This window comes from Centruroides vittatus, unplaced genomic scaffold (assembly GCF_030686945.1).
Source record: "Centruroides vittatus isolate TY-2023 unplaced genomic scaffold, ASM3068694v2 contig_2156, whole genome shotgun sequence".
NCBI classification, from domain to species: domain Eukaryota; kingdom Metazoa; phylum Arthropoda; class Arachnida; order Scorpiones; family Buthidae; genus Centruroides; species Centruroides vittatus.
Window position 1 is genome coordinate 24,416 of NW_027121344.1, and position 25,835 is coordinate 50,250.

General features: G+C 30.6%; 1 protein-coding gene across 1 annotated transcript; it reads right to left on the reverse strand.

Annotated features, from left to right (window-relative positions):
• LOC136970743 (cathepsin L-like) lies at window positions 1-25,419 on the reverse strand. The gene is made up of 13 exons (XM_067265194.1): window positions 25,104-25,419; window positions 19,903-20,013; window positions 19,222-19,311; window positions 19,048-19,138; window positions 15,689-15,802; window positions 12,549-12,694; window positions 12,383-12,479; window positions 10,389-10,469; window positions 8,142-8,261; window positions 3,479-3,543; window positions 3,314-3,407; window positions 598-671; window positions 1-314 (listed from the first exon to the last, which is right to left on the reverse strand). Exons 1-13 carry the CDS (start codon window positions 25,311-25,313, stop codon window positions 240-242), a joined length of 1,368 nt encoding a protein of 455 aa, XP_067121295.1. The 5' UTR covers window positions 25,314-25,419; the 3' UTR covers window positions 1-239.
• Window positions 25,420-25,835: the final 416 nt, after the last annotated feature.

Consider the following 25,835-nt stretch of genomic DNA (forward strand, 5'->3'; position numbering starts at 1 on the left):
TGCATTAGCAATAAAAATTTGTTTATTTTTTAATTTGTTAAAACATTGTACACAAATAATACCCATAAAAAATTATTAATTAAAAATTGAATATTTTATAATTTATGTAAATTAACACTTAAAGTCATTGGTAATAGAAACAAAGTAATTATTTAAATTTTATACAAAATACACCTAATTATTATATATTAGAAAATATTTAAGTAGTAATTAAAACTTCTCTAAAGTTGAGTGATATCTCAATCAACGATAGATGATGTAGCCATTTTGTTTAATCCGCAAGTTCCGTCTCCTCGATATACTCGATAATATCCCTGAAATGGAAAAATAAATGAATTGGTATTCTTGATATATCACCTATAGAATGTGCCTTGTTTCATCAATAGTGAGAGTGTAAAGTGAGTGAGTGTGAGCACACTTTAATCTGTAAGTGGGGAGAATCAACCCCAAGAGGGCTAAGACCAACACACTCACAGAATCCATTCTGTTCCCTTCCAGATGAGCTCTGCTTAGTGCACATGTGTAGAATAGTTAAACTGAATTGAAACAGAATAAAATTCTCTTAATATCTGATGAAGTAAATATAAAATTACTCACTTGTTCACCCCAGTCTGCTCCCCAACTGTTCTTAATTATCCAAAATGGTAATGTAGTTTTAAACAATGGATAAGCTGTAAAAAATAATAATTGTATAATGTAGTTAATGCTAGAAAATCATGATACAAACCAATTAATGTAACATCATACAATCAATATAAATTATAAAATTATATAAGGGCAATTTTAAAGTATTCATTGTTATCCATATTTGGATGGCTGAGACAATTTAGGCAATAGCCTACCACTCTGGGATACCCAAGATCGAATCCAAACAATCTCCAGGAACTTTTTATGATAATCTGTCCTGGATGTGTTGGGCCCCATCTCTCACCACTCAAGTGCCTCATTGTGTAACTGACTGAACTTACAAGTATGGTAAAAAAAAAAAAGAAAGAAAAAGACTTTCTTAGTGCCCAAAGGGCAATAATAGTTTAAAAAACCCATCAGGATGAGTTCTAATAATCTCCAGAATCTCCTCTCAACAACACTGTGGCATTGATAACCTTTCTAACGTTCTTCAAACAACTTGCACAATTTTGCAGAATTTTGAGAAAAAACAAATTCACTTACATAATATATCTTGACATTTTACAGATATTTGATTCAGTTCTTCCTAAATTATTTCTTACCACACAGTGATTATTTTGACTTAGATCCAATCTCTGCTGTTGGTTAAATAATTATTTCCTGTCTAGATTATGTAAGATTTAGATGACTTTTTCTTCTGTTTGTAGCATACCACAGGGTCAATACTAAGTATGCTCTTTTTCTCAGCATACAAAGATAAACTATTAATTAACGTATCCTCTGAAATAATTGCCTATGCAGATGACAATAAAATTTTATTTAACAATCCTTCCTTCTTACAAACTGATATTAATTCCATATTCTCTACATTTGCCAGCCATAATTTAAAAATCAATATTTACGAAATTGTTATTACATGCTTCTCTCTAATTCGCAACCCATATTGTCCTTCAATTTATATCGATTTCATTAAAATAAATTATGTTAAGTCTCGTCGTGATCTCGGCATCATGTCTGACAAAAAATTAATTTTCCATAATCATATTTCTCACGTCATTAAGTCTCTCACTATTAGACAAGGCACTCTGGCATATTTCTGTAAAAATATTTCTTCTAATTCAGTCTTAAGAACTATTATTTTTTATGAATTTTCAGTCAATTGTGAATTACTGTCTACCTATCTGGGCAATTGCTGCTCCATATTTATTTCACAAAGTTCAATCTGAATTAAGTAAGGTTTATTCTTTGATATATAAATTCTGTAATCTCCCATATACTGATAGCCCTGATGTTGCTAGAGTTCGCCTTGGTCTACCCAATCTCACAGGTCGTTTAAAATATTTTGATTGCATGCCTACCAGAAGAACTCGCAATACTTCCTGTTTTTTCACCCCTTTTTTAATTGCCTTTCACTATCCCATAGATCTAGTTTTTATCGCATAGCCTCACATATGTCTCCAGTCGAACAGTATTTGTATCACAATTTTAATTTTTATAAAACCAAATGAAAATCTGTTCTTTATAATATATAATGTAATTGTTATTGTTTTCTCCTCATGTTATTTTTACATTGTTGTTATTATTTATTTATTAATGTTTAATATTTTATTGGGGTTTATTATTTTGGGTGGAAATCAATCGTCTTTTAGACGTTTCGAAATGTAGATATAAATAAATAAACTACTCTAAACTAGTTCTCATAGGGTACGTTCGTGAAGTCAAACGAGTTAAACGAGAATGACGTCATCGTTATTCTTGTTTCATTAGACTTTTCGAACGATTTGTTATAACTAAATGGCTGTTTCTAAAATCGAAGATATGAATGTTGCTAGTGCAGCCTTATCCAAAATATTTTTCTTAGGTTGCTTCGGATGGACAGTTATTTCAATCATTTTACCTTTTAATTCACAATTTAAACACTCGAGTAGATCTAGAAACATCGATATCGTCGGGCGCCATTTTCTTAACGAAGTAAACTAACTCTTTCCTTCGTGAGCTTCGTTAGAGTTTCGTTCGATACGTCATCACCGTGGAGCATGCGCACTGAGAGAGACTACTACTTTTCGAACGATTCGTTACTAACGCGTTTAACTCGTTCGACTTAACGAACATACCCATAAAATCCTAGAGTAATTTACATTATTCTTGATGAAAGTTGATGAATACACCAATAGACTTGCTATTTATACAAGAAATTGCTGATGCAAATACTATAATGTGACAATGTGCATATCCTATATACACAAGCTGCAGCTTTTGTGTTTTACTCTGAGTCTTATTTCTTTGATTTTTTAAAGTGATATAATTAAAATTTTTTACTAAATTAATAATTGTATAGGAAGTCACTTATCTATTGCATTAAATTGCTTCAGTTTAATTACAGTTTGGATAAAAACTGCAATACAATGAATAGTCTATATTAATTTGTTAATTTAAATGTTTTGCATTTCAACACATCATTAATGTGATCTCAACACTTAAAATGTGCAGAAATTAAAGAAAAACAGCAGATTTAATTAAAAACTTCCATCTAAATTTGTAGGAAAAGTGTTTTATATTTAACAAATTTTTAATTTGAAAATCTAAATATTCAAACTACTACTTTATAAAACCAAAAAAATTTTACCATAATTTTTGCTTTCTTACATTATACTTAGGAAATGTATTTAGAATATTTTCTACTTACTATGAACACCATAACCTACAATCAAAACTCCATGATCTAAGTTATCCGGACTGCATAAAAACTTCCAAGGATGTGAAATTCCTCCATAATAAAACTGAAAATTAAATTCGTTAAATTTTACTTTGTCAAATTAAAAAATAAATAACAGTTACGATATAAAATTACCTGCATTGCATTCGCATTAATTCCAATTGATATTGGACCGTGCTTTACTAACCAAATTGCCATTTCTGGAATTAAAAATATTTTTAAATTATTTCATGAAAATAGAATAAAATAACATGTTGATTTATGAGCGAATAAACAAATCAACGTTCGGTAACTATGCATTATTTAAAATTAGTCTCGGGTCTATTTGTTAATTCTGAGGAAATTCTCGACAGGGCCAATATTGACTATTTTGAACCCTTGGAGATCAGTCTGGTCAAAATAGTAGTTTAGAAGCAATATTGTAAAATTATTAAATTAATTAAAAATTCAATGGTTATTGGAAAGCTAGAAGTAAATATAATGTAGGAAAAGCATATAATAAGTCCAAACCAATTTCATTGAAACACTAGCCATATCTTTCAATACCGGTATATTAAAAAATATTGGATATCATATATGACATATATATATTGATAGGAAATACTTTTAATTACAATGACCTGTTGATCATAATTAAAGGTACTATTCAACATTTACTAGAGGATTTTTGGCAGTCTGAGTACAATCAAATTTGGAGTGGTGACATTTTGGAGCTATAAGGAAATCGAAGCAATACATGTAGTCTCCACTCTTAAAGTGTAAAACTTGTATGCAATGAATAGTGTGTTCTACAGCCAACTGAAACTGATTCCATGTGATATTTCTTACATGAAGTGTCATACAGCCAAATTTGCAACATGTCCTCAATAAACTGCACATTTTACGTACCCTTACATCCAAAAATCATGTGAATTAAGATCTGGAGAACAAGATACACAACTAATCAAGGCATTGTCACCGTTTTGGTGTGGATATAAAAAAACTATCGAACATTTCTCTGTATTACTGGTTGTCACAGCCCAATTGAACTAACTTATTCGAAGAAGAATACACCAGGAACAAATGTAGCTATGAATCCACACTAGACTATAACTTTAGATGAGTGCAGTGGAATCAATAAGAAAACATGAGAATTCTCCACTGCTGATCTTACATGGATAACAATGTAACTTTATCATTACATACACATTATGCTATAAGATACATCCAACTGCCATGATACTGCATAAACACCATTTACATTAATACAATTTAAGACTATAGAATAAGGAGTCTTTGATATCCTTTCTCACACCTCAGGAACATAAGTCTTACGTAGGAGTCGGGCAATTTTATCAAATGTTATTGTATTTTTTATTTGTGCCATCACCAGTAGGAAGTCCTGTGAGGCAGATGAGCAGCCTCTAATAAAAGGTTGACTCTGCCATAAGACTGTTATTTTCCCAAGATGTGAGAAAGGGCATCGAAAGACTTGTTATTGTATAGTCTTAAACTGTATTAATTTTACAATTATAGTCCTGGCAATTTTATCAAACTATTCACATTATATGACTGTTCAGAAATAGCTGTGATAACATCTTCAACTTGTAAAAAAAAAGAGGTTTATGCTTTAGACTCACAGACATCCAGTTTCTTCAAATTGATTATTCTCCTGACAACTTGTACAGTCAATAGTCCTTGGCATAAATTCTTACGACTGCATAATTTTTGAATGCATCCACAATAGTGCTGTTGTTTTCATAAAACTGCTTTACAAGAAATGCCTACTCTAGAAAAGTGATAATCATTATAAGTAATAAGAATGACATTTGACAGTTATGATCATTTTTAAACTCAGAAATTGACTGCAATATAAGTCGTTATGCTAAAGGAGACTGCTTTTTCATTGCTCGTAGTGCTAAAAGTGCCACAGTGGTAAATTTAGTACTAAATTTGTTTTTATGAATATCTTTCACCACACTACTTATTTATATGCCACCACACGGTAAGTAAAATTACTATTAACGCCAAACAATAAAAGTATTGTTTCCAGTGTGTCAGTATATGGGTTTAAACCTTATGAACTTGTGAATGACATTATTGGCATCTCTTAATCTAGTGTGGATGTTTGTTATTTTCAAATTTTAATAGCAATTTGTTTGAGAATGTTCTAAAACTACCAGTGTAACATAACAAATAAGAACAGCCCACATGGATTATCTTATTAAAAGAAAAATAGAACAGGAACAAATGTAGCTGTGAATCCACACCAAACTAACTTTAGATAAGTGCGGTGGAATCAAACCTCTTCCAAGTTTTATTGCTAGTAAGCAATCTTGTCCTGTAGCACAGTCATTTACTGCTTGAACTACAGCCATAGTGGAAAAAAACACAGTGAGAAATATGAATACAATCTGACGTTGTCTCTTGCTCTCTCTCTTTCTTTCATTATGTTCATATGTTTTCAGTGCTTTCTTCGCTTTATTTTTGAAATTTGGCTGTAGGTTATTAGTTGATTATCTTGGATTAGCAGTAAAACTTCTTAATTAAACTTATCAGACATTAGTCCAGAGTGCTTAGATCTGCCATGTATCAATCATAATACTGTAAATAAATTAAATTAAGAAAATCATACAAATTTTTGTTTTATTACTTAAACTTTCCAACCTTTAATATTTTGATTGCATATATACTTTCAAGTATTTTAACAGTACTTCCATTCCAATATATTTACCATTGCATTCTCTCTATCAATACAAGAAATACTACATGTTTATACTCTCCATATTGTAGACGTTATCATTAAATATTTTTCTTACTGTTACCAGAAAGCTACCAGCAAAATTGAAGATAAATTTAGTGAATTCTATATAAAGTTTAAGGCTGTTTGCAAGAAAGTGCTTAATTGTTTTATTTACTATTATGTTTTATTCTTTTATTTTTGTTTTATTGCATTTTTTATTCATTTTACTGGATCTTCGCAACCATTGTCTAATTGACATCACCAGTAAAAAAAGACTAATTATATATCAGATAGATCGAAGCAATAATGTAACTGAAAATTCTCGTTAAATTCAATTGTACTCTAAAATTACTAGAATTTCAGTGTAATCATTATGTTTATATATGTATTATGAATAGGGATCAACTTTAAAGATAGCAAACTGATATGGGAGCCACAATGAGGGTCTAGAAGAACTGTACTTTGGCTAATGAGGGCATATAATGATGTAAATGTATAATGTACAATGATTTAAAATATTGCCACTTCAAATTTTATGTTTGATCTTTATGTGGCATATAATCTGAAGAAACTCTGAATAAAAATATAAAGTACTCATCAATTTTTGAATAATTTATACAGGGTGCACAATAAAGTCCTAATATACTGACGTGTGAGTAACACACAATGTACGACAAATGCTAAGAAATGCAACGTCAAGAATAGGAAAATAAAAGTGCATATATTATAAATAAACATATAAGATGAATGAGAACACATTAACAAACATGTAAGAAAAACACATTTTACTCTCTGTGCTTTGGCATGAATAGAAAGCAAGAAATTCTATTCGTGTATGCAGGGTGTCCTTTCGTACTAAATCAGTCATGCCCTAGAACTTTTTAATTGACGTTTTTCCAACTTTTACTGCTAGTAAGTAGTCTTCTAGCACAGTTATTTACTATAACTATCCACAAGTTTCCAGAGAAGGTTCATGTAATTGCCTGTACTGTAGCACCACTGCTGAACTGCCATTAAAGTGCTGGAGAACTATGGAACTGCAGAACTAGAAAATATAATTGATTTTGAAATGACTAATAGAAATTCATTTAAATGCCCACTTTATTATTAGTAATAGGTAAGGGGTTTATATTTTCAATCATAAGGAAAGTATTTTCAATCATTTGAATCAACCACCATTTAATTCATAAATTAATCCAAAATATTCACAGCCTATCGTAGAATCAAATCTAATGGAAAATTTTCAGACTTTTCTGCTACAAACTTGTATTTTCTAATTTATTTCCAGATGGACAGTCATTTTCACTAATTAGTACTATAAAATCATGGAATAATGACATAAGAGAATTGTGTCGTACAAATTTTCATCACGTGGAAATGGTTAAATAACTGGAAATGGTTGAATACAATGACAATCTTGACACATTGTGTTTTTGAGTTCATCGTATACAGCTTCAAACCATTTATAAAGAAGTCTCTGGCTATTATTATGCAGTGGTTGACTGACATATCTACTTGAACTGTTTACAGCATGTTGTCAATATAAAACTAAAAATTACAGGCCTATGCTAACAACTAGCAGTAACTTAATGGCTGTGAAGTCATATTCCCTTTAGTGGCATAAGTCAAAAACACATTCTGGAAACTTGCGGATACAACCCATTGATAACTGTAGCTTTCTACATTCATCAGTAAGGTGGGTGTATAAGGACATTACTACGCACCCTGTATAATTTTAGTGATATGGTTGATAAAACTAATAAATATATATTTTGTATAATGTTCACACATGATAATTTAAAAGTAAAACCTATTTTAAACTTCTGTATAGTAGTTGATACACAAAGGTTTGCTTATACGATAACTGCGCTAACAACTGACTGTAGCAACGCTGCAAAAGATGGAAGAGAAGACTTTACATATAAAAAAGAATTGATTCGGATTATATAGAAAAATTCCAACTCAAATAAAAGATATTATTGGTGCAACTCGGTCTCAATTTTATAGTTGAAACGCGTTCTATAAAATCAGGTCTATGAATATTACAAAGTCATCATTTATAATCATTTTACTTACTTGTTTCATTCTGAGAAATGGAAACAGAACCATTAATGTATGCTCGAGCTTCGGACTTCTTAAAATGGCACTTTTCGTCATCTGCTTCATATGGATATTCCTTTTCAGTCTCCAGTCCTCCTAATATAAATAAATTGTAACATGAAACAATTACTTCAACTATGAATCGCAACAGCTTCATTCAGCAGACTCAACAGTTGAGTACTTTTCTGCCAAATGTCCTCTACTGATTAATGACTTATTTTCTAATATACTGAATGACACAAAATATCCTTAAAGTATGTTTGATTATGAAAATAAAAAATTAACAGTAATTATAAAAATAACTGTACATTACGAAAATGAACTCGTAGCATTTAATTATGATTTAAATATATAAAATATCAACAAGAAACTTAAAAGAAACATTCTGACTTCACTAAAATCAATAATATTTGATATTTTAAGTCATATAAATTCAAAATTTATAAAACCTGTCCCAATTGGTTGCATGTTTTTAGTATCATTCCTCCCAGAACAAAGTACGGTATACCCCCCTATAACACGGGTTCATATAAGACGAATTCATATAAGACAGATTCATATAACATGGCAGAAAAATTGCGATTGTGTTCGTATAACACGCTAAAAGAGGCTCGTAAAACACGGTAAAACAATGAGACAGATTGTCGTGGTCGACTCGTGTCTCGACAAGATTGGTCGAATCTGGACCAACAGTGGACATTGCACAAACTGTAAAGTTGAAATGAGCAGCGGACCTACTAAAAAACATTTATTATTCAACGACCATAAAAATTATATTTTTATTAATGATGTCTCCAAAGTTCAGCGAATTTTTTGCAGAAAGAATAACTTATCAGGAAACGCATCTGCCGTTCGATGAGCCGTTCTGAGACGAAAACAAGTTTAAGCAATGGCGTCGTCGAACGGTGCACACTCGGTAAATATCCCTACAATTTTTTGTTTATAGCATAGTTTATAAGAATTATTCCCAAAAAATTATACGTGTTTTGAAAATGTTTGAGTCAAATTAGTCTAGAATCGATTAATTTTATGGAAGAAAACCTTTCAAACAGCCGTACCCCCTAAACTGCACAAGTACCAAGCTGTGAACGGCTCATGTATTTGTAAAATCTAAGTGACTCGTACATCACGAAACGTATCTACTGTGTTATAGGGGGGTCTACTGTATATTAAAATGAATCTTGCAAGCTTGTTACGTAAATCTTCGAGAGTGAGTGACATTGAATTCTCAGATCTGTTACATGCATTCTAAAAATACAAAAGTACAGTCAACCCCATTCATATCTTTTTCATAAAAATTCCAAACTATCATAAGTGAGAAATGTACAAAAGAAACTATTTTTCAATTGACTTTAGAGTGAATATAATCCTCACAAAAATACAACACAACACAAATTAACACTACAACAAATTTGTATGTGTAATTCTTAGCAGAGAAGTTTCAATTTACTATACAGTGGTACCTCATACTTCGAATGATTCTAACTTTGAATGTTTCAAAGTTGTAACACTAAATTCAATAAGAATTTGCTTTGGAGTTCAAACAATACTTGAAAGTTCAAAACATAAGCCATAGTAGAAGAAAACACTGTGAAAAACATAAATACAATCTGATATGCACCTAAACTGTCTCTCTCTCATGTTATGCTCATATGTTTTCATTGCTCTTTTCACTTTATTTTTGAAGTTTGTGTCATTTGTTGATTTTTAACAATTCCTTCTTACAGTTTTTCTTCGACGTCTTTTGGAACTCCGTATGTTTTGTATCCTTTAGTTCAAAATTTTCCAAATGGAACTTTTTAAACTGCATTTGAAAGTTCAGGAGCATCTTCCCTATACCCATTATAAATTCTTTTATTGTTTATATAGCATTATATCCTTTCAAAAACTCAATATACCTAATATGCTTCTTTTAATTGTGTTATTTTTACCTTAAAAATTGAGTATATTTGCTGTTTCATGTTTATCGAAATGGATATTATTTAGAGTCTGGAAACAGATTAATTCACTTTCCGTTATTTCTAATTGAAAAAACTGATTCAGACTTCAAGGAATTCAGAGTTTCGACTTCAAGTTCTTGGAACAAATTAAACTTGAAGTTAATAATTAAGTAATCGATTATTGTAGTAGTAATATAAGATTTGATATAATTTAGTATATAGTATAGTAATAAATATAATTTAATACTGTCACAACAATGTAGTAAGAATAAGTAAAATTTACCTAGACGAATTATTTCTTTATAGGCATTGCTTGGAAGACCACCTTCACAACCTTGATCCACTTTATCACAGTCCACTAACTCTGAAATATTAATATTAATAAAATTGTCACAATTTTTTAGAGTTTCTTAACAGAGTAACATCTATTACAATGTAGATATAAATTAGTGTTCTGTTCTTTAATTCTTATTTTTGTTTAAAATAACTAAAATAGATAATTGGAATTTGGTTTGAAATGTTAAAAAAGTATTCCTTATTTTAATCCATTATGCCTTCCTCCCTCCCTGGGAGCATTAACAATAAAGATTACCATACTGTGGTAACCTTTATTATTAGTGGTAACTAATATGTGGTATTATTGCAGATTTCAATAATACCACTTATGTGGATAAGCCTTGGTATGATCCTCAAGAAAATCAAAGTTAAAGAAACTCCAAGTGACTTTTGAGTAATTGCAAGACTTTTCATCAAAGATCATGTGGTTTGGTGGAAGTGTGACTTATTTGTATTTACAGGATTGCCAAGTCAAGTCTCAATGAGTTCGAATCAATGCAATTTTTACATAAAAGGATTGTATAGCTTTATACATTTTTCTATTAGTTTTCTATTAGAAATGTGCATTAACTTCAAAAAAGATAAGTTCACTCATTGAGACATGAACTAGTGATCTCGCAAACACGAGTAAGGAACACAGACACCAAATTGTGTGGTCTTTGATGAAAGTTCTGGAAAATTTACTCTTAAGTGGCTAGGGATATTTTAACTTCAATTTCCTTGAAAACATTTGAAAAGCACACTCTCTCTCTTTGCTCAATAAAGTTCATATCAAAGCTTAACACAAACAGTACTATTGAAATCCCCGAGGAAAACTTCAAACTCTCCTCGTAAGAATGGCCTTTTAATCATATTCTCTTCTCAAACTGCACTTACAAAAATAACTAAATTCACCAACCTTTAATATGCAGACAATTTTACTAACGTAATCTAACATTTTCGGTCTAACTGCATATTAAAGGTTGGTGAATGTAGTTAATCATATTTGTTGACAGTTCGGCTAGGCCCACAATGGGGATGACCGGATGGTTTCACTTCCCACAACTGACCCTGGGTTCCCCAAATATAGGCCAATGACTAACTATCTCTGCCATCCGCCCATACTTTAACCCCTTTCTTCATGAGAGTACCAATCAGTCGGTACCCCCCATTGTTAAGCAAAACCTCAAGGGCAGTACCGATTTCATAGGCACCCTAGTAAAAATCGATTTTTTTAAAATTTATCAACAACAGATGTCAGCACTTGACAGCAGCATCTTGTCTATCGTCTGTTTCATGTATTTTTGTCCGGGTGGTGTTTTGTTAACTTAAAAAATTGTAATTAATGCTTTTTATTCTTAATTTATTTTTTCTTGATAATTTTTTATTTCATTTTTAGCATATTCATGCAATTATATCACTATAGTAAGTTCATTCATGCTATAATAAGTCGACGTGTTATATATATTCAAGTTCCGACCTTCAGTTCTGACATTTTATATATTTTTTATTTTAATCTAAAATATCAGCAAATGTTACATGTATTACTACTGGTAATCATATGTTTATTACAAAAATATATAATCTGGTTCGATATGAAGTGAATAAAGTATATTAGTTCATTATAATAGCGGAATAAAGTTTTGATTTCAAACCAATGTTTGATATAATCTGCGATAATTTTACAGTGAATGAATGTACATGCATAAGTGTTATATAGAGTTGTACAAAACAATATTCTACGTCTTTCTGGGTTAAAACCGAATTTACATTCATTACTTTTAAAGTGGATGTTCAATCCAACAATGAGACACATGGATCTGAAAACTCATCTAATCCTTGCTAATCAATGATTTCTATGTGTAGTTTTTATTGTTAATTATTCATATTTTGAAATAATTCCATTCTTAAATCTTGTTATAGTTGTATATTTATGGGAAAATGAAACATATTAACAATTACCTTGTTCGGAAAGAGAGATCAACTTCTTCTTCTTAAGAGCCCACTGACCTTCTATGTTTCCAGTAGTGGAAAAGGCCCAACACGAACCACATTGTTGCTACAATTTTTCTTTGTCATCAAAAACGTCTATAAATATTTAAATTATTTATAATTAAAAAACATTTACCTGATTTTTCACTTCAGTAACGACATTGTAATGTCTCCAGTCAAAAGATTTCGGGATGTCAAAAGAGGGGATCTCCGCAGGAGGAGGAACGGAATCGGCACGGGCTAAATCTGGACGAAATCCTAAGTACTTACGAAATTCGTTCTCTGAAATGACAGAAATTCATTATTTTAATGTTAAAATATAATAAAATTTTGTATTTACTTACTCAAAATTTAAACTACATAAATAATAAATAATGCACCAAACAGTCATATTTATAACTCCATAAGTTTTAAAGCATCTTTCATGTGTTTGCTATATTATTTTATTAATTAGTTTTATGTATTACACAATAATTTCAGTAAGCTTTTTAACATTTAATGCAGCTAAACTCTTCAGAGACGCATATAGAAATTCTAGTATTTCTTAAGACATTCAGGTCTTTAGGTCATGTGTCTGCCATTCTTTTACTGTATGTTTACATTTGTGTACTCACGTACAGTACGCACTGATGTGCATGTGTGTACAGTAGTCATGTTGTATGTAGTATCAGTTCCTGGGTTTTTTACTTGAATGTCTATATATAAGCTTTTATTTTCAAGTGTAAATGTGTGTATTTAATGGCATATACAGTGGGTGATCAGTTAATGAACAGTTAAGTTAGTGAACAAATTGGATAACGAACACTTTCGCGAAAGATTTTAATGTTCGAACAACAAACACATCACAGAACAAACACAAGAACAAGTGACGTAAAATAATGAATACCGACTGGTCTTCCCTTATCTTCAGGCAACAATTCAAAACTTTTTGGAGCACAGGAGACGTCAACATCAATGCTCAACCCAGTATATACTGACCAGATAGTATTCCTCCAAACTTTGAAATTCTCCCTTGTAATTCCAGCCTTTTATTTTTCTGACAGAAACAATTCTTTCATAGTATTCGCGAGACTGTCAAGCAGGTACTCGTTAAGTGTTGCGTCGGTTTTTATATTCTAAAAGCAAGAGTATAATAGCAAAGATAGAGAGTGGCAGAAGATATCTGATGTTGCTGGGCAGTATGGCTTGAACAGGTCTACAGTAGACTGCAGTTCAATCTTATCTAAGAAAGATACTGTATTATCAAGATGACTCAAGCAGCTTAAGGAGTAAAAAAACTCATATTGGAGAAATAAAGAACATTGAAGGGCTCATAATAGAACCTGAAACTGATCTGACAACAGAAGAATGCCAAGAACTCTTGAATGAAAAACACCAAGAAATTCGGCGAGATATGTTTTCTTCTGAAAAAGAGGATTAATATTGACATCTGCTATTAAAAATCTTTTGAAGAAGTGGGAGGATGTCAGAACAATGGTCTTAGAATCGCATCTAAACCAGGTTGAGGTTAATAGACTTAGGGATCTCTACAATTACAATGCTATTAATTACTTCTGAAAAATCCTATAAAAGAGAGAAATGCAATTGACATTAGACAGATTCTTTAACCCCCACAAATGGAAAGAACATGACTAATAAAAATTTAAGACTGCATATATATGTATTTTTATTATTACATATAAATAAATGTAGTAAGAAAGTATAATTTTTTTTATTTTTTAGGGGCTCCAGAATGAATTAATCAAATTCTCATAAAAACCTATGGTAAATCAATAATCAGTTAATAAACAATTTGGATAGCGAACAAAGTCTTGAAATGGATTTTGTTCATTAACCAATTACCTACTGAACATATCTCAACTAACTGTTTATGTCCATGTTTATTAATTAACATATACATGCATCTTATGTTGTAAATTACATAATGCAGATATGGGTGGATAGGTGTGCAGGTAAGTCACGAGATGTTCTTTAATTGATAATGTGAATGGCATATACTTCAGGGAAAATCAAGAGGTCCAGATTTTTATCGTTACATAGTATTTTGTAAATAGTGGGAGATCTTTTGTACACAGTCCCTCATTGATAACTTTCATTCTTCTAAACAGCAGGATATAAGAGATTCCTCTAAGGACCTTTACACCATAATTGAATACTTCCAACCACTGCATAACATCTTTAGAGATAGTAAAAGCTACTGATAAGAGAAATGTTTATAAAAGATCTCCCACCATTTATAAAATACTCTTGAGTGTCCCAACAGTATACTCTATTATTCCCTACTTATTATTATTACTAAATATATATTGGTGCTACTTCGAGATCTGTCAGAATACACTTGAAGGAACATAAATGTAATATACTAAAATCTCTAACTAATATGGTGCTGTCAGCTTAAGCACTGGATGATTTAGTTAATATTCAATGTAAACAGGCCAAGAACATAAAGAGAGTCAAGAACAAACATCTCATTTGACATACAAAAGCCTTGGAAATATATAAATAAGCATGTAAAGGCCAATCCATTAGCTGTAAAGACAACTCACTATTGACCATTTGGAGGACTTTGCTTGAGATAGACACTCTGTAATTTACTTTTCTCTTTGCCCTTGTAAGTGGCATATATTCTGTAACTTATTATGTTTATTATTTATTAACTTTCTTTCATTGTATTTCATTTTTGTGTCAATTTGAAATGTTCAGCATTCCCAAAACTCACTCTACTTCTTGTGTTCTTAACCATTAAATTTACAGCATTTGACAGAATTTTTGTAAATCATAAGATGGTCTTTTAAATATCAATTATAAAACAGTTTTTTCCTGCTTAATAAGGTTGAGTGTCTTAGTTGCTTTCTAAGCAGTTATTTTTCCGTTGCACAATTACGGGGATTGATCGAGATATACATGACAAATATTAGGACAGACATGTGCAACAGCATTATGGACCATTACAGGGTATGAATGGCAGTCAAAATCAATGCTTACAAACTATTCTGTAATCCAGCAAATGGCCAAAACAGTAAAAGGTATGATACTCTGCTCTGCTCAAATTAAATCCAGACAGGTGAACAACAATAAACTTTTGTGAGAAGTCTGTTCCGGATACGTTGGACCCCATTCCTCAGTACCCAACTGCCCCACTGTGAGCCTAGCCGAATTCATAATGGGTCAGATCACATAAGTGCACATGGGACAAAAACAGTCAAAAGTGAAAAACTAGTAGTTTTATAAGTCATGAGCATCTGTATACAGGAATTAATTACAAGTAATTCTTACCATTCAAATCAGCAAACTTTGTAACTCCATAAGTGGCAGTTCCTCGTTCGTTTGAATTGAGTTCTTTAATCTTTTTTAAATTTGCTCTGAAGATTCTAAAGCGTTTTTCTTTCTCTGTAAAAATCCATTAAATATAAATATATTTTTTACAGATATTAAAAAATATATGTAAATAATAACTTAAAAACATTTAGATAAAAGTAATACAGATTCAAATTTGCAGCTTCCACAAATCTAGAAAGGTATGTTACTATTTGTCATATAAACATTCTAAACAAAGCTATTTTCTAACTATATAACTGATTTTACAATTACTTGCAGGATGTCTGAAAAGTTACTGCACCGTGAGAAATTTATAAAGACATTAAAGTTATACATACGGCATTGCATACAAGACCCATAAGCAGTAGTCCCACATTATCACTTTGTAGTAGATGAAATTTCCATAATATGTCAAACAATTGCCAGATTAAATCGGGCTACTTTACCATTATCATTTTTAATTAAATCATTTGGCATATTACTAAAAATATCAGGCTTTAGGATGTATATAGATAACATTACTGCTCACTCAGACATTCTGGATTTTGGAAGATTTCTTTGAAGATTGCATAATCTCCCATAAAATCTGTCCTAAATACCCCTTGAATTTTGGGCCTCTGGGGAGACATTTCTGGCATTTGCCGTAAGAGAAACTGCAGTATTGTACGTAACACTTCATTTTTATTAAAACTTTACTTTTAAACCTTTAATTAAAACCTTTTCCACTGTATAGTAACTTTTCAGACACTCTGTATAAGTATACAATGTTATTCAATCTTGACAGTTATGTCAGCATTAATATTATGACTCGTTTAGATGACATGATAAGTAGTATATCTTCTTAGGTGTTTAATCTATAATTATTCCTACATATGATGTAATGAAGTGTAAAGTCATTAACTGAATGGTCTTACCATATGAGTTTGCATAATGTGTTCTCAATAAGTTTGTATCGTTACAAATACTTCAAAAATAAACACACTGGCTTAATTTAGAAGTCAGTTTCACAAACTACCTCTCCTTCCCATCATCAGGGATTTGTATCTGTGTATCACAGCCCATTTAGAAAAAACACGTTATGACTCCATGTTTTGTTAAGTTCAGTCCTTTATTTACACAGAAAGAACATAAAATTAAGTGATTAAAGTTGGTAGGTAGGTAGTATATCTTGTCAATTCAGAGGGAGAGATTCCCTTCTTCCTCTCTTAAGAATTCAGTGGCCCTGGAATCAGCTAATCTGTTATTGAGTCAGTAGCGCTACTTCACATCCACCTTTGCCAGGACACACAATTAATTACATTATTTATGTATAGCAGCCACTGACCCTTCCAGTAAAACTAACTTGGCTAAGTGAAACACCAAATCCCTTTAAAGCTGAAAAACCCTTATATCTGAAAAAATCCTTCTTAGTATCCACATAGAGGAAAGACCAAAAACAAAACAATATAACCTAACTTTCAATTACTTAAACCACTTATTTTATATTGTGTTGTTTACATTTTTCCTCTACTTTTGTGTAAATATAGGATGGCCAAACCTTGTTATAGCAGGAACCATATACTATGTATCAGAAATACTCAGGAGCTTCATCCTATATTAGAATAGTATTCTATATGTATATTGTATAAAGAACAATAATAATAGATATTACATCTGTAAATAAATAGCAATAATTTCAGTGTTATTAAACTAAATTTTCATAATAAAACTAGTTTCGTAATTTGCTTCTTACAAAATTCTATTCTGCAAGAAACAATTCTTGCTACATACAACAATATAGAATAGTTGCATACTCAACTGATAATAGCAAGTGCAAGGATATATTTTTACAAGGACCGATTAAATTTGTATATAACATTTATTGCTTAATCTATGTATGGCAACTTGAACACTAACTATATAGTGTATTTACTCGGACACATGGCAAATTTCATCACTAATTTTTATTCACGTATCAACTGAATAAATATTAGTGATGAAATTTGCCATGTGTCCGAGTAAATACACTATATACTTAGTGTTCAAGTTGCAGAATAAGTACCGGCACAGTTTCATAAATACTACAATTAATCTATGTATAATAAAATTCCTTTAGTCTTCGGAAAATTTATTTTTCATTTAACTGTATATGACGAATCTTTTATCTCGTCAACAAGCCAGAAACAGTTGAAACATTGCCCATTTTTAAGGCTTCCAGTCAGATGCTGTTTGTGACCACTTTGCCATCTTATTACTACTTTTTTCCAATTACAAATCTTTGCTAAAACTGACGGCAGATACTTGCTGCTTGATTTAATCGAAACGGTACTTCTTAATGATTATAATATTTTGGATATTTCTTAGTTCTTTTCACTGGAAGATGCCAAGTTATTATTCACACCTGAAAGTTTAGCTAGTACTCAATATCTTGAACAACAGTAAGCATGTGATGTTTACTGTAGAATATCAAGGGATATTAGGATAAGCAGCCATTGTCTTTAATCAGGTCTCAGACAGATATACCAACTAAAGGCAATGAGTCACTTTCGTTAGGTTTGTCTCCTTAAGGTCACGGATAATAATAAACCAATCATCTGGCCAACATGATGGATAGAAACTCATTGTTGGCACAAACACTTGTCTTTCCTATCAGTTAAATCAAAATATTCCACTGCAATAGTCAACAAACTGGAAAAAGTAATCATCAACAAGCAAGTCAGTAGGTCTATGTATTTGAAGACCAATTCACTTACCAACAATGCCTGACATTATGTGAAGCTCCACTTACTGAAAAATTCATATTTATAAAATTTTTATCAAAATAAATTTAGTAAAAACACTGTAAGAGTGGAAAATTATTTAAATATTAAAGTAGATACCATATTTTTGTGAGTATAAGAATATGTTCTTAAATGCAAGCATGCTCTTATATCCAAGTATATGAGCGTGCTCTATACTTGGATATAAGATAGGGAAAAATTGGCAGTATATTCCACAAACTACCTAAAAATCTCACTATTTTTTAAAACTTTTTTAGTATTGAAAGTATTTTTCTTATTTTTGTCAATGAATAGTTATTATATCAATACATGTATGTACATTTAATTTACATTAAGGCAGGAATGAGTGCCCTGATAAGTGAAAACAAGCTAGCACAAATAAGAGTATGTATATGGGAGGTACTCTCTTATAAGCAATGCCTGTCACATTTTAAAACCACATAAACAATTCATTTTCACATATTACAAATAAATTACAAGTTACAAATAAATATTAAATTATTATTTATTCAGTTTAAACATATTAAAAAAGATATAATTATAAAAATGAAAAATTACCATAGTCATTGCTGTAATTTTTTCTGTATTTTTTCACAAATTTATTAAATAAACGTCTGTGCATGGAGTCAAGATTGCGTCTTTCAACACTCTGGAATGATAATACAAACATTTTAATATTAATTATTTTGCAATAGACAAAAAAACTGCGTAATTGTAATGTGTAATTAATACCTGTGCAGTTTGCGAGCAAGTAAAGCTTGTTACACTTGTTTCGTTAAGCCACGGTCTTTCATAAACAAGAACCGTGCAGACTTTCAAAGACTGAAATAATGGAAAAATGAACAAAATTAGTTTAAAAATTACAAATAATATAGATTTTTTAACAGCATATTTCGTTAAGAAAGTCCTTCAAACGTAAATCGGATCGAAAATTGCTTTTTTCAGAGTAAAAGCAGTTTTTAAGTCTGATTTACATTTCAGATTTTCAGAAAACTAACACATTTGAACATCTTCAATACTTAGAGAACTCAAGATACAACTAAATTAATCAACACATTAAAAGGGAATGATGTTTAAATAACACTAATGTTTTTGACCTGGTTAACAGCTGGGTTGAAAACGTTAGAGTAATTTAAACTTCACCCACTATCGAAGGTGCATTGATTAATTCAGCCGAGCAATCGCTAGTTCTTCCTTATCCTCAATATAAGTATGAACTAGTAATTGCTCAGCCGAATCTTTGCTCGTCTTCGATTCTGACCAACGGCAGAATTAAAGACCGAGTGACTGTATCTCTGCCTATCGATAAGCAATAGGATGCTGGTAAACTAGAATTTTCTAAAAACTTTTAGTTCAAAAGAAAGCAACGACACTGAAATTTAATTTTTTAATTCATCAGTTAACGATAATTACCTTGGAAGCCAACGGACGGCATTTTTGTGCCTGTTCAAAAGAATACTTCGTCTTCCTGCATTCTGTTTCCACAATGCTAATATTAAGCTTATAATTATATCCGGCAACGACCTAAACAAGATAAAAATTAATAAATAAGTTCTTAACAATATATGTAACTACTAATAAAAGTTTATGAAATATGATGTTATTCAATTCCATCAATTTTCTTCTTCACAAAACTAAAATATATGAAATTAAATAACATTCCATACAAAAATGTTTACACGCTTATATGTTTACAGTCAACAAAATAAAACCTTTTTTTATATCCTAGTACAAACAGATTTGGACGAAACTAACATTTTTGAACATTATCGTGGTCTTCGTCAGACTATTGACCAGTATAAATTCGAAACTGGAATTCGAACAACGTGTTTAAAATTATTTTAAGTTCCAAAATATTTAAAACATGGAAAATAATTTTCGGCGTATGTGCTACTAAAATGATAAAAATGTCTTTACATCACCACGAATAAATAATAAGACGTAATTACTGGTGTAAAAATGTTAGCTACCTGCTAGTGTTGTTCCCGTTTTTATTCATAGCACCACCTCCATGCATGCGAAATATTAGTGTCATCCTTTGCATTAATACAGTTGCCGGCCAGGCCGGCTTTGTATATTTCTAACGCTTCCAGGTTGCAAAGGTGTTCGACCTGACATTTTCACCAATTTGGCCTTATTTCAAGATCTGTAGCATAGGCGGCTAGGACAGTGGTATGCCTTTGGTTGGCGATATCATACCTGTGTTCCTGTATCCTTTTGCTTAGTGTTATCTGTTTGTACTGGGATATAAAAAAGGTTTTATTTTGTTGATTTATCCTTTCCAGCAATTGTGCGAGAAGTTGTTTTGATGTTTACAATGTCAAACAGTTAATCAGCTTCTACTAATGAATGTAGTCCTAAGAATGTTTCACAAATGCATCAGTGCATAAAATAAATTAGAATATACTGATATGTGTAAACTGATGTACTGATATATACCAACATGTACAGACTGAATGAACTGATATACACTGACATGTATAAAGTGATACCATAATCACACTATGGTAGGTTATGAGAGTGATGATAAATAATAATAATAATTGCTACATCAGTTTGTATGGTGACAATAAGCAAATTTGGGTTTTGTATTCTGCTTTTGAGGAAATTAGTAATTTTAGGAATGGTATTATACAGATTTAAAGATAATTATACATTATTAGCAACAGATATTTAGAGCAAATGGCACTTAATTTTATCCGATAGATATTTAATTTGATAAATTTTGGATTAGATATATCAAATAAAAGTCATCTGACTAACAAATAATAATCAGATGTTTTTTTTATCGGAAAACAATATAAAATGATTGGAATTTGATGGCTTTGATAGATCTAGTTTATTCAATACATTACCTTTATGTAACGAATGGTTTAAAACTAAAAACAACATGAAAATATACACCCACAATTGCAGTAAATAATGTAAATAATCGGTGTCTATTTGCTAAGCATCCATTTTCAGTAGATGTTTATATTTGTAAAAAACAACATGGTTTAAAGTATTTTATTACATTATTACATTTGTTCAAAGATAATACTGAATTAAGTATAAGTAATCCTCAGTTCACATACATTCAGTTGTTTTTGATTTAATGTGGTATGCATTACATACAGTTTTCACATTCTATACCATTTTTTTCAGCTCTAGATGCTCATTACTATCTTCTTTACACCCAGTAATGAGCTTTTCTAACAGAGGAATACACAGCACTTTTTCTCAGAAAACAAAATACAAACAATTCAGATCAAGTACCAGTCTAATTTATTGATTAAAATTGTGATTCTTAAACTATTTTTATCTCTCTTCTTCAGAGTGAATAGTAAGCATGTATAAAAAAATAAATAAAAGTGCCAACTCCACTATAAATGGTGGATCTTTCAAAAAATACAGTCTCTGTATAGATCTTAAAAAACTAGAGTGGCCATTCTATTATTTACTTTAGTATAATGACTATTAAAATAAATGTACTGTTACGAAAATACTCATATTATTGCCTAACCATTCCTCCTGATCCCTGTTTCTGTACACCCTTATTTAATAGTAATGCTTTTCATTTAAAGCACTACTTTCAACGGACGTATCTACTGCATTAACCAACGCACCAAAAGTTAGATTATTTTTTCCTTTTCTATAATAAAACAATAGAACAATGCATTCAGAGCAACAATATCTCAGGATTTTGTCATATTTTATTTTAACTGCTACAAAATATATATCAAAACTGTACCAGATAACAGGGTTTATTTATATAATTAAAAATTGGCTGTTTTAATACATCACAGCCAGTTATCTTGTACAGATAACAAAAATATGATGTGCCTAAAACATGAATTGATACTGAAGTATAATTCTAAATCCTAAATTATTTATTTGTAATGTGATTGCCACATCTCGCAGATAAGTTTAATTGTAAACTGATAAAATAAAAAATTAAGCTTAATACCTAAATAAAAAAACTAAACTATTAAGCCAATTGTAAATGTTTCCAAACTTTCAGCTGTCATCAGAAAGATTACAACAATAACAAGCAATCCTTTATTGTGACATCCTCACAATGCCAGGCTGCAATTTTTAATATATGCAGACTAGAAGACGGTCGGCTAATTGATGCTCTACTGTATTTTTAAGTTAGCGGACTTATGTTGTACATATACATGAATTCGACCAAAAAACCCACCAAAAATCCAGCAATGAATACTTACTTAATGAGTAAACTAACTAACATTTTTGGCCATTTTTAACAGTCATTTAGAATAAAACATTCTAAAAAAATAACACAAATTAGAACATATATTTTGAAAATGAAGAACCTTACATATGACTGGACAATTGCCATGCAATTGCATTGTTATTTTGGTATTCTTATAGTGAATTATTTGTCTCTTGCTGTTTTGTCTCCAAAATTTTTTCATTTAACTTTATTTATATAAAATAAGGTTTACAAAGAATATAGATTTAATAAAATAGGATTTATTAAGGAAAAACTAAAATTATTAGGTTAATATGTCACAACCTGATATAATTAATTGAAAGGTTTTTAACAATTTTATATATTAAAGGGAAAAGCCTCCAGATAAAAGGTTAACTCCATGTGATTATATTAATGTCCTACGATATAACCTGGAGCCATTGAAAGCTTGGTATGGGACCAGGAAAAAGCCACCCCCTCTTGCCTTTTTTCTTTCTTTGAACAAATGAAATATGCACAAAATGTTTATTAATAAATAGAAGTATTAAAAAGATTTTATTTTTTATTGGTAAATAAAATGATACATAAAATATATACCTCTGAAAATAACATTAATTTATGGGGGTGGTAACCACTGCACTCTTTCTCAACAGCCCTAGATATGAGAAAGAATGAATGTGTAGATGTTAGAAATTTGTAACAAAAATGTTCTCTTAATGTATATTTCAAAATAATTTAAACCCTATAAGCTATGATGTTGCTGTATTTTTTTTCATTTATGACTTTTTCCACCATACAGGCACAAAGAAGACCTTTTTTCCATACCACGAACTCAGCTAAGCTCACAATGGGAAGAGCTGAATGACGAAGAATGAAGCTCAACATATCTGGGATAAGCAACCCATGAAAATTTCTTGGGATTACTTTAACTAGTCAGATTCGATCACAGATTTTCAGAGTGATGTGCAATATCTTGACCACCTCGGCCATCTGTCCTCATTGGTATATCAAAGAAAGAGCTTATATTTTAGTGTCTCAATTAGATTATAGTTAACAAATCTTGGGCATTGGTATTATTAATGGAGCATGATAAATGATGTATAATAACCTGAATAAACTTATTTCTATAAGTACCATTTCTTAACAACTAAGGGATTCTTCCAGTCAACTTCTATGATATTATATAAAATAGGGTGACCAGAAGTCTCCAATTTCCAGGGATTGTCTCCAGTTTTGACCATTTTTAATATTTTACTGTAGAATCAGTCTTTGAACAGAGCAATTTTATTAACACTCCAATATAATACCATCAATAAATTGATATATTTTTACAAATAATCAAAGTTCAATCAGTTTTAGACCCCACTTTTACTGATTCTGAAATATGTACCAGTTAGATTGCATTAATTAAGATTGTTCCTGGCTTATTATTCTTTACAAATTTATTCATATTGCTCCTTCATAGGTTGCCCTGATGTTCAGTAAGTAGACCCTACATAGTAAAACTATCGCCCGCTCTGGACAGCCTGACTATAATGACACCTGTCATATCCCTCGGCAATCTGTTGATTTGCAAAGACTTCCCTACGGTTTAGCATAGTTCCACGATCGTACATAGTTATTCACACTTTTATGTCTATACTCTTGGAATTAAGGTAATTTGTGAGAAAGTGATTTGTTTTTACGCAGAACTGTTTTCCTTTTTACGATTACCTTTATACAATACAAAAGATGATCATAAAGGAACTAACTTATTTCCTTTATAAATATATTACAGTAGATAAAGTTTTATAAGGTTTCTTTACATAAAACTTCACTTATTGTAATGTGTTTTAGTGTAGTAATTATTCTGGTAAATATGAACCTTGAAGTGATCTTTTCACAGTATCAGCTTTAACACACCACGATAACGCACAATCATTATTAGTCTTAATTGGTGCTTTAAACATTAATCAGTTTAATCCTCATTTGCCTGTAATGAAAGGTTTAAATTGCCAGATTTATTATTTCCATTTTATACGGTAGCTGTTGTTATGTTCAATACTGCAAAATACAACAAATATTTGATGTATTACTAGTAATTATTTACAGCATATAATTTCAAAATTTATTAATATTTTACATGTTTTAGCATGTCGTGGTCAATAACACCAGAATTTCCATAAATGGTAGTCTCATTTCGTGTTATTCTTCAGTTGTTATCATCAGCATAGGTGAATCCGTAAGTGGATATATATTTGTATTGTTTAATGTATGGAATTGAACATATTGTCTCAATTTTAATCCATTTCAGGTGGTCCAGATCCACATGAAAAGGGCTAAAATAGTCTGATTAATAAGTTATGAGCTTTATGATGATCACATGGAGTTTATGCATATGTTTATGTTAAAATAAAAGATGAGATTAGTTAATTGAACTTACCTGTCTTTCAGCGTGTAATACTTCGATTAATTTATGATGGTAGATAGAATTGGTACCTAAATTAATTCGTTTGGCACCAAATAAAGCAAGCCTTTGCACGTAGTCACTAGTAGGGACTTCGAGCCATTCCCCAGCAGCAAGAACGGTGGAAAATAAAGCTAAAAACAACAAATAAACCTTCATGGCGGTTGCTTGGATATTAAATGACATCGAACTTCTTTATATACACAAATAGCATGTGATAAGTCTGATCACGTGGACAAGAGGAATCAAAGTTTACAAACTACTCAATTACACTGATGACGCAATCGATTAAAAATAACAATGCCTATCGCCACCTGATTAAAAAATATATTACATTAAATAAATTATTCAATTCAAAATAAAATAAATATTAGTATAAAAAATATTTTTACCGAAGTTATAAAATTAAATATTATTCACTAATAATTACGGTTTTTTAATATTATCGAAGTAATGTCGTAATATTATCGCCGCTAGGGGATTAAAAATATTTCTTTTGAACGCTTCAACATCTAAACATTATACATTATATAATATAATAATGTATATATAAATTATATTATATTACTAATTATTTATCTGGGGTAGTTATATTATAACTAGACAACAGATTTGTATGTATAATAAAGTTTAAAATACGCTTTAAAATGCATAAAAATTATGCATAATAAGTATCATTTTAAGTTAAGCATAACTTGTACAAAAACT